Source organism: Atta colombica, unplaced genomic scaffold (assembly GCF_001594045.1).
Source record: "Atta colombica isolate Treedump-2 unplaced genomic scaffold, Acol1.0 scaffold261, whole genome shotgun sequence".
Classification (NCBI taxonomy): Eukaryota; Metazoa; Arthropoda; class Insecta; order Hymenoptera; family Formicidae; genus Atta; species Atta colombica.
Window position 1 is genome coordinate 18,156 of NW_017259361.1, and position 17,969 is coordinate 36,124.

The 17,969-nt window shown below is 30.8% G+C and overlaps 2 protein-coding genes across 2 annotated transcripts in view; one reads left to right on the plus strand and one right to left on the minus strand.

Annotated features, from left to right (window-relative positions):
• LOC108689157 (Bloom syndrome protein homolog) overlaps window positions 1–5,518 on the minus strand; it is a 7,390-nt gene extending 1,872 nt beyond the window's left edge. The window contains exons 1-11 of the mRNA XM_018195805.1: window positions 5,409–5,518; window positions 5,134–5,254; window positions 4,685–4,993; window positions 3,840–4,593; window positions 3,675–3,779; window positions 2,931–3,106; window positions 2,537–2,758; window positions 1,620–1,981; window positions 832–1,090; window positions 251–634; window positions 20–170 (exon numbers count right to left, since the gene is read on the minus strand). Coding sequence (XP_018051294.1) covers window positions 20–170; window positions 251–634; window positions 832–1,090; window positions 1,620–1,981; window positions 2,537–2,758; window positions 2,931–3,106; window positions 3,675–3,779; window positions 3,840–4,593; window positions 4,685–4,993; window positions 5,134–5,254; window positions 5,409–5,503 — 2,938 coding nt within the window. The 5' untranslated portion in view covers window positions 5,504–5,518. The remainder of the gene's footprint in view (window positions 1–19; window positions 171–250; window positions 635–831; window positions 1,091–1,619; window positions 1,982–2,536; window positions 2,759–2,930; window positions 3,107–3,674; window positions 3,780–3,839; window positions 4,594–4,684; window positions 4,994–5,133; window positions 5,255–5,408) is intronic.
• A 1,477-nt stretch (window positions 5,519–6,995) lies between these two features.
• LOC108689234 (DNA-directed RNA polymerase I subunit RPA1) lies at window positions 6,996–17,949 on the plus strand. Its single transcript, XM_018195922.1, has 6 exons — window positions 6,996–7,249; window positions 9,357–9,568; window positions 9,912–14,275; window positions 15,554–15,709; window positions 15,784–16,087; window positions 17,843–17,949. Exons 2-6 carry the CDS (start codon window positions 9,385–9,387, stop codon window positions 17,947–17,949), a joined length of 5,115 nt encoding a protein of 1,704 aa, XP_018051411.1. The 5' UTR covers window positions 6,996–7,249; window positions 9,357–9,384.
• The last annotated feature ends 20 nt before the right edge of the window (window positions 17,950–17,969 follow it).

Here is a 17,969-nt window from a genome sequence, read left to right on the forward strand (position 1 = left end):
TATATAACAAACAATAAACCTGATTCTCTAATTTTTTTCAGATCACTACCCTTAAAAATGTCTGTTAAAAATACTAATGTAAGTTTGCAATTCTTTCTATTGTTAATATCTCGTACAGCTTTCATAATCTCTTTTGCGTCTTCAGTAACGTCCAACATTGTAATCTCGGCCTAAAATTATTAATTATTACCAATTCCATTTAAATAACTATATTTTTGTGATAATTATTTATCTAATCCATATGACATACCTTAGACCTGCAATTATCACACGTAGCTATTTTATTCGAGATGCATTGTTGCCTATCAAATATTTCTCCAAAATAATTAAGCTGTAATGATCTACGACAGTCTGTACGATTTTCACAAAATGCTACCATCTTAAATAAATTATCCATGTGTGTACTAATGACTTGTGGATTTGGATTATCCTGTTCAATCATTTTTCTGATTCTGTGCATGTCTGCATAATGATAAAATAAAATACAATCTGCTATTTCACCGTCACGACCAGCGCGACCACTTTCCTGATAATAGCTTTCTATAGACTTTGGTAAGGCTGCGTGTATTACAAAGCGCACGTTTGGTTTATCGATACCCATTCCAAAGGCTATAGTTGCACATATAACATGTACCTGAAAAAAGTATGTAAACGTGTAATTTTATTAAAAATGCACGCACATATGTCTACATGCACATACACACTTTAATATTTTATACTTTTATAATTACACATTTCATACATGATTTTATACATTATATCAGTGTATATGTACGTGTGTACGTGCATGTATGTATATATTTTGTTGTGTACGCAATATAACAAATGTACTTCATCGGAAATCCATTTTCCTTGGCAGTTGCTTCTTTGAGTATCTGAAAGTCCTGCATGATAACTCAATACTTTAATACCATTTTTTTTCATATGTGCAGCGTAATCTTCGCAATCCTTACGCGATAAACAATATACGATGCCACAAGTATTTTTAAATTTTGTCATTATCATAGCTACGATTTCATCAGAACAATTTTTCCCTTTCTTCGATATTATACTGTACCTCAAGTTAGGCCTATTGAAACTCGACATAAACCTAAAAAATGTAATAATTAATCTTTTTCACAGATAAGAAGTAACGTCATTACTTTGCTGCTCGTTACCTGCTTATTACAATGATTTAGTAATGACATTACGAATTATTTTATAACAGTAATGATAACACCAGAATTGGAAAAGTCAATCGTTACTTGTAACTGATTGAAAAAAATCATTCGTAATTGAAAAAAATAACTCCTAATTTGTAATACGTGTTACTTTTTTATTTATAACTCGTTATGTATACTTTTTTTCAATAAGTAACGCATAATAGTGACAAGCTACTTTTCAAAGCGACTTTTCCGATCTTAGTACAACCTTAGCGTCGTAAAAAATATTGCAACGTTATCATTATCAAAATATTTATTTAAAAAATAACATTAAAATAACGGAAAAATAACATTTCCCAATCCTGAATTTTTTTTAATATAGAGCAACACATGCAAACAAAAATTATACAATCACACACACACACACACACACACACACACACACACACACACACACACACACACAATCAAATATACCATTTTGGATTAGTCATGCCCAACTGATGCAAAATATCTGTTCTAACACGCGGTGTTGCTGTTGCAGTTAGAGCCATTGTTGGTACTTTAGGATAATTGTTCCTGAGACACTTTAATTTTTTATAGTCTGGTCTAAAATCGTGACCCCATTGACTAACGCAATGTGCTTCATCAATAACAAATCTTGTCAACAATTCTCTCTCATACAAAATAGTCAGAGTATTACAAAATTTTTGCGAGGCGGAAATTTTTTCTGGTGTTACATATAATATTTTGAGAGCTGGTTCTTTTTTGGAAAGTTCCCTGTATATCGCCTCTGCTTGATTATCTGTTATAGAGCCAGATAAATGAGCTGCAGGAATCTATAATTTTAAAAAATAAAGAATATATAATAGTAATAGAATATATAATATAATAGTATGTAATAGTATACACATTTCTGTAATGTAAATGAGTATTCTTTTTATATTATGTTTTTACATTATTTCTCTTATTATGTATCTAATAAAGTAATAATCAGAGATGGTAAGTAAAGTAACGCCATTATTTTTATCGCCGCTACTTTTTATAATAACGATCTGATAATGACGTTGCAATTTTTTATGACTGTAACGATAACTAATTAAGCGCTAAGGTTGTGCTACATTGGAAGTCACTTTAAAAAGTAATTTGTTGTCATTATTACGTGTTTATTTACTGAAAAAAAGAATAATTTGTAACGAGTAAAAAGTAACTCATTACAAATGAGTTAATTTCCAAACCTGATGTTAGTCATAAAAAAAATTCGTCAAATTATCAAATTGTTATTATAACAAAGTATCGAAGAAAAGTAATGACATTACAACACGTTATTTGCCGGTAATAATAATATTTTTGGTAATAATAATATCTCTGATAATAATGATATTTTTTCTTACATCAAGTGAGATAAGTTTTTGAACTTGATCTAAAATAAGACTTTTTAATGGTGAGATAACAATAGTTAATCCAATGTTTAAAAGGGCAGGAAGTTGATAACAAAGAGATTTTCCACCGCCAGTCGGCATTAAAATAAAGCAATCAAATCCCAAAAGTGTTGCATTGATAGCTTGCAATTGATTTGGTCTAAAAGTATATAAACCAAATCTCTGCCGAAATATCTAAAATAAAGATAATTAATGTGCAATTATATAACTATATTTTCACTATATTGATCTAATATGTAATCCGACTGTATGAATGAATTATTACAAAATTAATTATATAAAATGACATTATATTTATTCTTTAATAAAGTTATAAAAATAAAAATTACTAAATATAATTATGTACCTTTAACATTTCTTGCGAATGTGAATATGTTAAACTATCAAATTCTCCACTAATACCATCATTTTTATAATTACCAGTAAATTGTCCATATTCCACACTCTTTTTTTCGATTTTTGATTTTGCTTTATCATCAATGCGATAATTGCTATTTAGTGCCACATTATTCAATGACCAATCTACAAATTATTGGAATTATTATTTAGCATGTACAATAAAATGTGAAATAAAAAAGTATATGTATATGTATATGTGTATGTATATATGTATATATGCGCATATGTGTATTACATACATACACACACACACACACACACACACACACACACACTCGCACACACACGCGCGCGCGCACACACACACACACACGCACGCACGCACGCACATATAGTGTCCCATTTTAAAAGATCCACGAAAATATTTCGGAAACACTGCATTAAATCGAAAAATGTTTCAAAAAGTTTTTCAACTTCGAGGGGGACATGAGATGATATAATTTATTTGACCTTGACGAGATCAGGGCAAGGTCACTTTGAATTTTTTAAATGGAATCTCCCATTTTTTATCACATATTCTTAGTTTATCTCAAGAATTTTTCAAAACACTATAATAAAATATTTTTTTATTTTTACATTATTTTTTACATTTTACAAAAATGAATTTTTAGCAAAAATAAAGCAAAAATAAGAAGTACAACCTCTTTCCTTAAAAAAAAAATGAAACACCTCATATATATAAAACTCGTACCTGTAAAATCGTCGTTTATATCTATATTACAATTTTCTCCTAAAGCTGGAAATTGATCTAATTCTTGTGTTAAGGTTTCAACTTTTGCAGTAAATCTTTGGGCGCCTATAAAATATTTTCTCATTGAAAACTAAAAGAAGAAAAGGTTAATGATTTATTCATTACCTGCCATATCTTGAGATTTTTTTTTTTTATTTGTATTAATCTTGTTCTCTTCTAAACTATCCAAGATAGCATTTCTTTGTATAAATCCATCTTTTTCATTACTTGATTGCATTGAAATACTGTCATTAAGTGTATCTTTTATGGAGATACAATCGGAATCTATTGAAGAATTCATTATCTTTGATACTTGTTGGTCTTTTTCCCACATTTCTGCTATTGTTTTAGAAACTTGGATACCTAATATTGTTTTGACAGGTCTTTTTAATTGGAAAGTACTCTTCTTATTTGGAGGTACAATTTCAGGTGGCTTAACTGCTGACATAGCTTCCAAATTATTGGATGCTAAATCGTACTCCTTTGCATTTGTTAAATCTTGAAAATCTATCGTTTTGGATACTGAGGTACATGAAGCAGTAAAACTGTCACAGTCATTTATCAAGCGACCCTCGGACATGCACGAAATTGGTGTCTTAATTGATGTTGACGATGTAGATCTAGGTGTTTCTGGAGATTCGGATACATTCCTTTCATCTTCCTTTTGTAACTTTGATAACTTGGTTTGTACTAAACGTAATTTAGCTTTTATGTGTCGATGCAAACCTTGCAACTTTTTGAAAGAGTCTGCATCGAATTTTGGAAATTGTTCTAATATTGGTAATGGAATTGATTCGAGCGCGACACAAAATTTGTCAAGAACTTCAATTTGAAGTTCCTTTAAATCTTCACGTCTTTCAAGCAATTTGTCTTCTGTAATCTAAAGATAATATCCAAAGAAAGAGAGAGATAACAATTACCTTAAATTTAAACATTTTACATAAAATATTAATTCAAAACATAAAACTTACAGGTATTGTAGACATTACTGATTTCTGTTGAACCAATTCAATCCATGAGCCTAATTGCTTATTTAAACCTAAATCTTTTAAATTCAATCTAATATCAGGACCAACCCAATTATTTCTCTGTAATCTCTCACCATTATATTTAGAGCTAGGAGAGCTACTATCTATATCAGAATCTGAAATTATAGTATCTTTCCTTTCTTTAATGGATATTGTGTCACATTTTTTTGGAGTCCATAAATGCTTATCTTCTGTATTTTTAGGTATTTTTTTAAGTGGGCTTTTGCACGAATCTGAACTGTCTGAATTATCCTGCAATTCAAAATATTGAAATCAAATTATTTTATAATAAATCACTAATGTTTTGTAAATCATAATTTCATAAAATACATGCATATAAATTGACATAATAATATTGTAATTTTATTTATTGATTAGAATTATAATCTTACAAGGTTTATTATCGTGTCTATTGTTATCGAGTCCCCAGCTATCTTCCTTCGTTCATTAAAATACGAATCATTCGACCATTCATTATTTAAAACTTTCTTTTCTGCCACTGATTTTGATATACTAAAAAATATTCAATTACTAATTTAATTTTTTTTTTTAAAGTACAATATTAAAAATACGAAACATATATTACACAATGAAAATTTAAACAATTGAGATGCACATGTATATCTTAATTAGGGCATTTTTACAAAATAAAATAAACTTTGTCTACCTAGTTAGCATATTGTTTTCATTTGTATTCTTTGCCAAAAATTCCACTATCGTAGATTGGGTATTCTTTTGACCAAACACCGACTTTTTTGACATTGTTAGCAACAAATTTTAGACAATTACAAGTGACTACTAGCAGTTTGCTTAAGTTTATTTTACTCGAATACTTTGATATTGAAACAATTATTCTCGGAAGTCATGTAAACACTATTATACGCTACTGTACGCGGTTAAATTCAATTAAAAGCTTGCGGCACATGATACTTGTTTTCCTACTGGATTGCTAGCTCTGAGTATCAATAGCTACGTTCGGCAATGCAAATCTGAGGCGTCGGAGTGCTCTTTTTCTACAGTACACGTGACATATGCTATACTATACGAGTACTCCGATGCCTCAGATTTGTATTATATTACCGAATGCAGCTATCCATGAAACTTTTTTCCTAGGATGAAAAGAGAAAAGTGAAAAATTTCTTCATTAACTTCAATGATTAAAATCTTCATTGGCCTAGGATTTAAACCGGATCAGAACGTAAGACCTAACCAACCAATTACAGTCGAACGACAGAGGAATACTCGGTGGAAACTAGGTTATTTTTCACTTTCCATCCTAGGGATAAAGTTTCATGATTGATACCCAAACTGGATTAAAATCTTGCCATCGTATTGGCTGAGATACTGGCACTGACAGCACCACAGCCAATACAGCAAGATTCTAATCCAGCTAACAATCCAACAGCAAAAAACAAGTGTCGTGTGCCGCAGACTTAACATTTCATTAATCATTATGGTATATCCACACTTTGCCTGGGTCTACAATAGATTTTTAAACCTTATGCCTCCAGCACACCAGTGTGATGTTCGTTGCGCGCGACACGCGATATCTAATGAGTGTATAGCTTTACCGATATTTCCATTCTAAAGAAATATTCTCATTGCGTGTGCCGGAGTTTAGGCTGCTTTCTCGTGCTGATGCTCAACGCTTATTTTCAGCGTCAAAACAGATCATGTGATCAAAATTGATGCTTGGTATTCGTACTACTCTTGCTATCGTAGCGGAAATTGTCGCACAAGTCAATAATTTTACAACCCCTTTTATACACTTGATATGCATATTAATTAATTACCTTATCAAGTGCACGATATAAACTAAGCATTTGTTCTTAAATCGGCCTAAAAAGTAATCTACAATGGCCCTGTTCTTTTTGACTATAACTTTTGCACCACTTCATTTATCTTCTTTTTCTTTCCAGGACGAAAGAAGAGAAACTATCAGACAAATAAATTGCCAATACATCGACTGGTTTCACTAATTACACTAATCGCTAATTACTATTGATGCTTCTGATTGGCTGCTGCGAAACATTTGCGACTGGCGACGGACACTGCTTTCACAGCGTAACTTGCGTTACTCAACCAATCAAATCGTATCAAATTGTATTAGCTACTACGCATCAGTGATGCGCTGTCGTGGAAATTATGACACAGTGGGATGCGTTTCAGAACACAGTTCGATTGTGCACAGTTCCGAAACGCATCTATCTTGAATGTATAAAGGAACCTCTTTCTATCAGCCTGTGTACATACATACAAATACGTGCAAAGTGCGAAGGGTGTTCTCTCTTCTCCTCCTCGTAAAATCAAAATCACTTTTCTTTAATTAAATCTCGCTTTGCGTGCAAAATCTATGTGGAAAACCGTGCTTCGCATAGCAAGTTGTAAACTCATGAGCGATTCCACACGAGTTTGCTACTTTTAACACAGGAGCAGAGCAGGCATTCATTTCCAATGAAAACGGGTCGAATTGAATAAGCCTAATTTCATTAAAATCGAAGATCGGAGGTAAGATTGCGATTCTAAATAAATACTGACCAAAGTACGTATATACATAGCGCTGCGTTAAATTAATGTGACAAATTTCCTAACCTCAATAATCATCAACTTTAAGGGCTACGGCTACCGTACACAAAATGACATAAACTGCATAAGCACATATAGCACAAGACCGCTAGATCAATAATCATCCGACAAAAAAACGCTATATTGATTTGCACAAGATGTTCATTGGCCCAGCGATCTTAGACTGGGAGCACAGTCTCTTATATAACGCATAACACATAGTGCATAAGCAATTGAATCAAAGTGCTTTATTTTCTTTCTTTCCATAAAATAAAGAACTCTGATTTCTTATTCCTCATATTTTATGCGTTATACAAGAATCTGTGTTCTCCGCTTTAGGGTATATCCACACAACTTGCATTGCCGCATAAACGTATACATAAAGAAAATTATCCAATCGCATTTCTCCTATAAGGATGCACGTAAAATGTGATGCAAGTTGTGTAGATATAAGCGGGGAGCACAGACTCTTGCATAACACGTAATGCATAAGAAAATGTACTAATCCAAATCCTCCGTTTCCTTCCTTTCCATTAAATAAAGAATGCTGGTTGGTTCAATTTCTTATGCCTCATGTGTTATGCGTTATGCAAGAGTCTGTGCTCTCTGCTTAATACTCTTATACAGCTCATATCATTTTATGTGTAATGGCCCTAACCCCAGATCTACAATAGATTTTTAAGCTTTAAACTATAAGGAATGGACTAATCGCAATCAATTGTTCTCATCGCATTCGACTGTAGTTAATCAATTTCTTACGACTTAAAGCTTAAAGCACCTATTGTAAATCCGAACAAAGTTATAAAACATTTGAATTTTATTCAAATTTTTTGTTTTTCATGCTAATTTCAATGAATATGTAAAAATTTTACTTTCAAAACTTGTTTGCTTGATATAACTTGTTTTATTATCATTGCAAAATAAACATTTACAAAGATATAATACATAATTCGTGAAATATTCGAAATTGAAAAAGAAATTCTTCCAAAAATGTTAAATAAATCATAAATTATAGAGAAACGCAAAAGTATTGCTATGATTATTTGAGCGAGAAATACAATATTATTGTATAGATTGTGATATGTAATGTTTTTGTTTTAATATCTTTATATTTTGATCAAAATAAACGAAATCTAATAATTAATTCACAAAAATGATTTTATTATATTTTTCTCAAAAAAAGAAACTGGTGTTTTTTATTCATAAAAAATCGTCATTCGATTTAGGTGTTTATATAATTCAACTTTTTCAAGCCAACATAATGTTTTATTATTTTTTCGAAGTACCTTCAACTATCACAACGTAAAAAAATTTTTTCATTCATTTATAAAAAAGTTATAAATTTTTAACCGATATCATGTTTTTCCAAACTCTCATTCATATTTAAATTTATAAAGAATAAGTAAAATATAATCCGACTTCTATTAGGGTAAAAACTACTCGTTAAAGCTTTCACAAGTATATAAGAATTTTCATATATAGTCTGGAATAATAAAAAAATTCATTGTAGACTTTAAAGAGGCTTGTAGCCTCATTTTGTGAATCAAAATTAAAAATTTCATGTTGTCGATGAAGAGTTAAATTATTTCATGATTGTCTTAAAAGCAACATAAACCTATATCGAACATAGTGCAAGGAACCAAATATGTCATTACATCTCCAAACAGCAATTTGATTTTTGTATTATTTTAGTCACATGTAATGTATAATAATTTTTGTTAAAATTAATAAGGAGATTTTTCAGAAATTATTTAATTACTGAAATATAAATGACATTAAATAGTGCTTATATATCCTTTTATATTAACACTTTATAAAAAAATAGTTATAGTATTATTATACTACATATTATACTACATATTTTTATTATTTCCAAAATAAAATATATCAACTTTATACTTTTCTTATCAACAATTTTCAACTTTTCCATCAAATCCATTTTATAAATCAAGGCACATATATGGGATGAGAGTTGAATCTAATATAATGACTACAAATCAACTATTCTTATACATGTTGTATCTGATTAATAATTCTATATTTTTTATAGATTTACTCAAACTCAAAGGAATATCAAGATGACTAGTAAATATCACCATAAACAACGTTTAACACCAAAACATCAAGATTCCCTACGTTTAATATTCTCAGTTTTCACTGCAAACGATATAAGGAACTTGAGTGTAACGAAAATCATAACATCATTATCTTTTAACATTCTTGGACATCCATTAAAGGGTGGATTATACGATCCATCTTTAGGTAAAATATTTTATTTTTAATTTGCTATGCATATACACATATTGATGTGTGCGCGCGCGCGTATGTGTATATGAGAGAGAGAGAGAGAGAGAGAGAGAGAGAGAGAGAGAGAGAGAGATTTTAGAAACAATTATGAAATATTTTTCTTTATTTAAAACATGTTATATTATATATTTAATTGTTCCACAAAATTTTATCAATAATCCTAATTATAATTAGAGTGCGTGCGTGCGGATATTTTTATTATTAACTGAAATGTGTGACAAAAAATTGCTATATTTTTTAATATTTTAATATTTTAAGTTTTAATTTTTTTTAATTTACTATATTCAATTTATTGTAGGCACAATGAAAAACAGTTCGGAGTTATGCAGCACATGTGGACATAATAGTTCCAAGTGTCCAGGTCATTTTGGTCATATAGAATTACCAGTACCTGTTGTCAATCCATTATTCCACAAAGCATTGTCTATGTTGCTTAAATTGTCATGTTTAAGTTGCTTTACATTACAAGTACCATCGTATATCAAGTTATTGCTGTCCGCAAAATTAAAATTACTGTACCAAGGACAACTCAACGATCTTGATGGTTTAGATCACGAAGTAACGTCCATATTATCAAATATTGAAAAAGAAGAAGAACGAACAGAGTATATTCGTAATGTAATTAATACTTATATGCAAAATTTCTTCAATAGAAATAGATACAGCCAAATCATGCCTCAGAATCCTGAAAATCAAGCTAATATAAAGAGTGTCATTATGCAATGGCATGCATATATTGAAAATATACTTAAACAATATGTGAGAACCAATAAAGCTGGGATATGCATGAATTGTCACGATGGTCTTCCAAAAATGTCAACGTTGCAAAACAAGATAATGATAAGTAACAAGGAAATTGTGAAGAATTCTAAAGAAATGCTCTCGTGCGAAGTAGCGCACAAATTGGAAATGATTATGATTATGCCAGATCAATCCAAGAAATACCTACGACAATTATGGCATAACGAAAAAGATTTTCTTAAAATAATTGTACCTTGCTTAGAATTAGTAGATATCGAATATCCTACTGATATATTCTTTTTCGAGGTGATACCTGTACTACCACCGATCGTGCGACCGGTAAATTTTCTTAATGGTCAAATGGTCGAACATCCTCAAACTCATATCTATAAGAGCATTATACAGGATTGTTTAGTCTTAAGAAATGTTATACAAACAATCCAAGATGGAGGTATTGATCACTTACCTCAGGAAGGTCGACTTGTCTTTGAACAAATAAAAGGAATTACAGCAGTTGAAAAGTTGCACAACGCTTGGCAAACGTTACAAAGCAATGTGAATCACTTGATGGATCGCGATATGAACAAATCATCAGAGTCCATCAATGGTCAAGGCTTGAAACAAATTCTTGAAAAAAAAGAAGGTATCATTAGAATGCATATGATGGGTAAAAGAGTGAATTTTGCCGCACGTACAGTTATTACTCCAGATCCTAATTTAAATATCGATGAAATTGGCATTCCTGAGGCTTTTGCCCGCAAATTAACATATCCTACATCTGTAACACCGTGGAATGTTATTGAATTGAGACGATTAGTTTTAAACGGTCCCGATGTTCATCCTGGCGCAGTTATGGTGGAAAATGAAGACGGATCGATACAAGCTATTAGTCGTAACGATTGTACGCAGAGGGAAGCTATCGCGAAACGTCTCTTAACAACGAGCGACAGAACCAACGAATTTATTGGTGTAAAAATAGTACATCGACATCTTCAAAATAGCGATATATTGCTAATAAATAGACAACCGACATTACATAAACCGAGTATAATGGCTCACAAAGCGCGTGTTCTCAAGGGAGAAAAAACTTTACATCTTCATTATGCGAATTGTAAAGCATACAACGCGGACTTCGATGGAGATGAGCTTAACGCTCATTTCCCACAAAATGAATTGGCTAGAAGCGAAAGTTATAACATAGCTAATGTATCCAACCAATACCTCGTGCCAAAAGATGGGACTCCATTGAGTGGCCTTATACAAGATTACATGGTGTCTGGAGTACGACTAACAACTAGAGGTAGATTTTTTTCAAAGGCGCATTACATGCAATTAGTTTATACAGCATTGCCAATAATGCAAAAGGACATAATTCTTTTACCGCCAACTATTATTAAACCGAAAATATTATGGTCGGGTAAACAAATCCTTTCAACAGTCATTATTAATATTATTCCCTCGCATAAAACACGAATCAATTTGGTCTCTAGTACGAAAATTTGTGCGAAAGAATGGCAAACAGGGATATCACGACGTTGGAAATGTGGAACAGAATTTAAAAATTCGATGATCATGTCGGAAGCAGAAGTTATAATTCGACACGGAGAATTATTGTGTGGAGTACTCGATAAAATGCATTACGGTGCGACTCCTTACGGTCTTATTCATTGTATTTACGAATTATATGGGGCAATATGCGCGAATGAAATGTTAAGCGCATTTGGTAGATTATTCCAAATGTTTTTACAGTGCGACGGTTTTACTCTCGGTGTTGAGGACATTCTAATCACTCCAGAAATCAATGAAAAACGTAAAGAAATCATTTCCAATTGTAGAAAAATAGGGGAAACTGTACAAAAATCTATAATAAAAGCATCTAATGATAAACCTATGAACGAAATTCAAGCTAAAATGGAAGAATCTTACTGGAATAATTCAAAATTTCGCGCGCAAGTTGATCAGAAATATAAGAGCACTTTAGACATTTATACTAATGACATTAACAATGTTTGTCTGCTGACGGGACTTTTCAAGAAGTTCCCAAATAATAATTTACAGCTCATGGTGCAATCTGGTGCAAAGGGATCTACGGTTAATACTATGCAAATATCATGTTTGCTCGGTCAAAGTGAATTGGAAGGTAAAAGACCACCGTTAATGATCAGCGGAAAAAGTTTATCAAGTTTCCCACCTTACGATCCAACACCTAGAGCAGGTGGTTTTATCGATGGCAGATTTATGACTGGAATCAAACCCCAGGAATGTTTTTTCCATTGTATGGCGGGACGCGAAGGTCTTATCGATACTGCCGTAAAAACTAGTAGGTCTGGTTATTTACAGAGATGTTTAGTTAAACATCTAGAAGGTTTGATTGTTAGTTACGATGCGACGGTTAGAGACTATGATGGTAGCTTAATTCAGTTTTATTATGGAGAGGATGGTCTCGATGTACCGGGTTCATGTTTTCTAACGAAGGACCAAATCGCATTTCTAGTTGATAATAAAGAGTCTATTATGGATGCAAAGTTATTGGAATATCTGAAAAGAAATGACAAAGAGATTGCGAAAATGATAAAAAAGATCAAAAAATGGAAAAGCAAGAATGGTTCCTCATTGGAAAAGAGGAGGATCAATGAGTTTAGTAAATTCTCTATGGAGAATTCCAATCCGAATGATGTAAAACAAAAAATCATTGATAATCATAGTGGGAGAAGCAAAGCTGCATTATCGCTTATGAGAAAGTGGATAAGAGCAGAAAAGGAACTGAAAGAGTCATATCGTGCACAATGTACTAGATGTCCCGATCCAATAATGTCAAAATACAGGCAAGATATTGAATTTGGAGTATTATCTGAACGGATAGAAAGCTTAATGGATGAATACCTTTCTCGTCCGACAAAAATTAAAAAGTCTGTTTTGAGAGATTTATTATCCATCAAAGTTATGAAAACAATTTGTCCGCCTGGTGAACCAGTTGGTTTATTAGCAGCACAATCTATAGGTGAACCATCTACTCAAATGACTTTGAATACCTTCCATTTTGCAGGACGTGGAGAGATGAACGTGACCTTAGGTATTCCAAGATTACGTGAAATCTTGATGATAGCATCGAAAAACATAAAAACTCCAAGTATGGAAATACCATTCCAAGATAATTTGGAAAATCTTGAAAAACAGGCGAAGAAACTGAGGTTAAAATTAACAAAATGCGTTCTACGCGATGTATTAAAAGACATAAAAATAAGCAGACGAATGGAGGGAAGCCCACACCGAAGATTGGTGCACACTTTAAGAATCAAATATCTTCCTCATAAATACTATAAAGAAGAGTTTACCGTTCATCCGCGGGATGTGATTAAATGTACTGAAGAACAATTTTTCAAGAATATATTCAAGGAAATTAAAAAATTTGCCACTATTTCCAAAGTTTTTTTAAAGTTACATTTCGAAGGAGAAAAAAGACGAATAAACGACGAGGACGCAATAATAGATGAAATTGATCCTGACGAAGTTGTACCGGAAAATCCTGGAAGCAGAACACGGATGGATTTAGGAGAGATGCACGAGTCATCCGATGAGGAGGAAGCCGCGGAAGATGCCGATGCTACAATGACTAAATCATTATTGCGTCATCGAGAGAATCAAGAATATGAAGATCCTGAAGAAGAAGAACAAGAAGAAACTGAAGATATTATATTAAATGATAAGGAAGAAGAGGCAGATGATAATAATAATGCAAATAGAGTTCTCGAGGATAAGGATGATGATGATGATACTAATAAGAAATTATTAAATCATAAAAGGAAGAATAACAATAACAAATCTATCAGCGGGAAGGATCGTGTCTTGGATATGTATGAAAATGCTATGGATTATGAATATGACGAGAATAAACTATCATGGTGTAAATTCACCTTTTGGGTAAGAGTTTAAGCGAAAATTTCTAGTTACAATTTTTCTATTATCCTACAAAGAAATATTATTTAGTTTAACACTCAAATGATTTTAGCCATCACTCACGATATTAAGATGTATTGTTAAAAAATAATATATATTTTATCGAAACAAAAGTGAACGAGAAAAAGGCTCCCTCTGTCTTTTAGCATCCTTATTAAAAAAAACCTTTTATTTATTCTTTACCTATCTAATATAATTAATTATAACTTCTTATTTATTTAATTCAATTACAATTTAAAATTAGAAAATTTTGTCTGATATTACATATAATTTCCAGTTTTCTTCACATAATTTTTCGGAATTTCTATATAAATTTCTCAACTTTTCATTTCTATATATTTACTTTTATAACTTTTTCATAAATTTCTTATTGTTAGATTTTTTAAATACAAATTGGAACACTTCAGAAAAGCTGAAAAAGTCTACATTTTGATTAGAATTCTAAAGTAAAATAACGGATATCTTGTTTAGAACTCTTTGTGAACTTTGAAATATTCTAAAATTTCTCATTCTATAATTAAAAAAAAAAACTTAGAAAATTTAAGGCTGATATTGTCGATTGATAGTCGAGTCTTAGATTCTTACATTTAAAATCTACACAATTGCTCGATCTATAATTGCGTAAACATAAACATAAGTGATTGTGAAATATTGTAAAGTGCAATTTTATCGATTATAAAAATGGTTGTGTGTTATAAAAGATGGTTCAGTTTTTATCTATCCGCGCTGTTATGTATTGTTAAATTTTAAACAGGCATATAATAATTTATAAATTCGATTTCGTAATATAATAGCAGTATATATACAACAAAAACACTTTCTGTCTATCTATCATGGTGAACAATTAGCACTGCTGTTATCGAAACTGCATCTGATTGGTTATCGTAATCTTATAGTTATGATATCTTTATTGTAAATTGTAGATTAATACGTTGTACGATATTTATGCGCTTGGTCTACAATAGGTAATACAATAGGCAGTAATAATGGATGAGGCTGTAAGAGTTAAGAAATTGCAGACCAATCACAGTCGAATGTGATGAAACAGTGAGAATAATCGACTGTGAGTCACTGTGAGTGATCATTTTCTTACTCGTTACAGTTTACAGTATCATCGTCTCCACTATTGTTATTGTAGACCACGCATAACTACTATTACTACTTCCATAATCTTACGTCTACGTTTAAGCAATTGTAGACCCCGGTTATCGGATTTGACACATATCTCATTTTCTTTTTCAGTTACCGCTTAAAACAATCAAATTGGATTTGCCAACAATAATTAAGAATGCTGCGAATAAAACTGTCTTATGGGAAACAAAATGTATTAAGAAAGCTTTTACATTTCAAAACAATAAAGGCGAAACAATTCTCAAAACAGATGGTCTAAATATAGGGGTAAATGCATATTATAAACAATTTAAGTATAAATAAAATATATTTTTCTACTTTTTCTATTCTTTTCATTGCAGGAAATGTTCAAATATGATAAAATACTTGATTTAAACAGATTATATTCTAACGATATTTATAATATTTCTCAAACATATGGAATTGAAGCCGCAAATCGAGTTATTATAAGAGAAATTAAAGATGTCTTCAAGATGTATGGCATCACCGTTGATGTAAGACATCTGTCCTTAATTGCAGATTATATGACTTTCGATGGTACATTTAAACCACTCAGTCGAAAAGGAATGGAGAATTCTGCTTCACCATTACAGCAAATAAGTTTCGAAAGTTCGCTAGGCTTTTTGAAAACGGCGACATTGCAAGGTAAGTTACATTTAGAAAAAATTATTACAGATTATGCAAAAAATTATCGCTAAATTTAAAAAATATGAAATATTCAAAACATTGCACACACACACACACACACACACACACACACACACACACACACACACACACACACACACACACACACACACACACATTATTCTCAATTATCAAAAGTAAAATAATTCAACTTCGATTTAAGTCCACCTACTAAATAGTATACTTGTCCATAAAACCAAGTCCTTGCTTTAAGAGGTCATGAGCCATAAGTTGTAAGTGACGAGATATATTGGCCACAAAACTTATACTTATAAGCTGTAAGACTTGGGTTTTGCTCAATTCGCTCTAAAAAATGGTTAAGGCCTAAATCCGAATCTATAATATTATATTTTAAGCCTTGAGCCATAAGAAATTGAAAGAATTGACCAATCACAGTTGAATGCGAGAAGAATAATCGACTATAACTCGTTCATTTCTTATGGGTTAAGGTTTAAATTTTGTAAATAAGCTAAAGACTGCGCAAAAAATACTTTAAAGACAGAAATTATTGTCACTCAATCACTTTCAGCTTATGACTTAAGGCCTCTTAAAGCAAGGTTGTGGACTGAGACTAAGATTTTCAAAGATTTTTAAAGAAATTATAATACGAGTAAAACATTAGGACACTTTTGGGCACTGCCAGTATGAGGCCTGATGGTTTCTCTTACTAATAATAAGTAGCGACTACTATTGAGTCGCATAGCCTTTATGTGGATATTTTTTTTTAATACCGTTTTCTTTTGATTGCACTAATGCATATTAAAGCTGTTGTACACTGATTTAAATTGTAGAAGTAAAATTCAAATATTTCGAATCATAAAATGCAGATTTTACTTAACAGCGCGATAAAATGTATTGAGAATTTCATGGTTTAATCTGTTTTTATACTTATATTAAATATACATTTTTATGTCAATTTGTATACGACGGTTTTAACATGTACTAGTGCAGCCAAAAGAAAACACTATATTTTATTTATATAAAAATATTAAAAAATTAATGTATATGTATATCACAAGCTTATTAAGGTGCAATTAACAATATGTCATATCTGAAAAGTACAAAAAAATATGAAAATCTCATAGATTATTCTATTATTACACGTCTGAGTGTTGTGTAAAATTTAAATACAATTCTTTTATTGATTATTAATTTAAAAATTTAATTTTTTGATTTGTCTTGATTGCTTATGTGAAACATTTTAATATTTAATTATAATGAAAAAATAATGTTAAAAATTAAATCAAATTTTTATACATATACTAATATAAAGTAATAATAAATATTCGTGCAAAAGCTATTTGTTTTCACTTACATATTTAAAAGTTATTAACTTAAAACTGCAGCAATGGTTATTTTGCTGTATAAAACCATTATAATAAAATTATTTGCTATTTTTAAGCTCAGATATTTATTGTACATGTGTTTCATATTTTATGTTAAAACACATTAGAATTATATACAGGATATCTCTTAAACTAGTAATATTTTGATTAATTTACTTTAATATTTTTATATATTTGTAACAATAATATATAATGAGAAAATATTGTTGATTAAAAAAAAATTAGACGAAAAAAATTATTATTTCTATTAAAGATATAAATGACATTACTACTCTCTATTTCTTCCATTGATTAAATTATATACATACATGTATATTTATTTGTATATTTATTTGTACATTACTTACTTATCTCTTATCATTTATAGGAAAAAAGGATGATATATTATCACCTTCGAGTAGATTGATGTTAGGACAACCGTGCAAATCTGGAACTGGGGCATTTTCTATTTTACCATCATTGTACAACATGTAAAATAATAAAATTCAATGTTC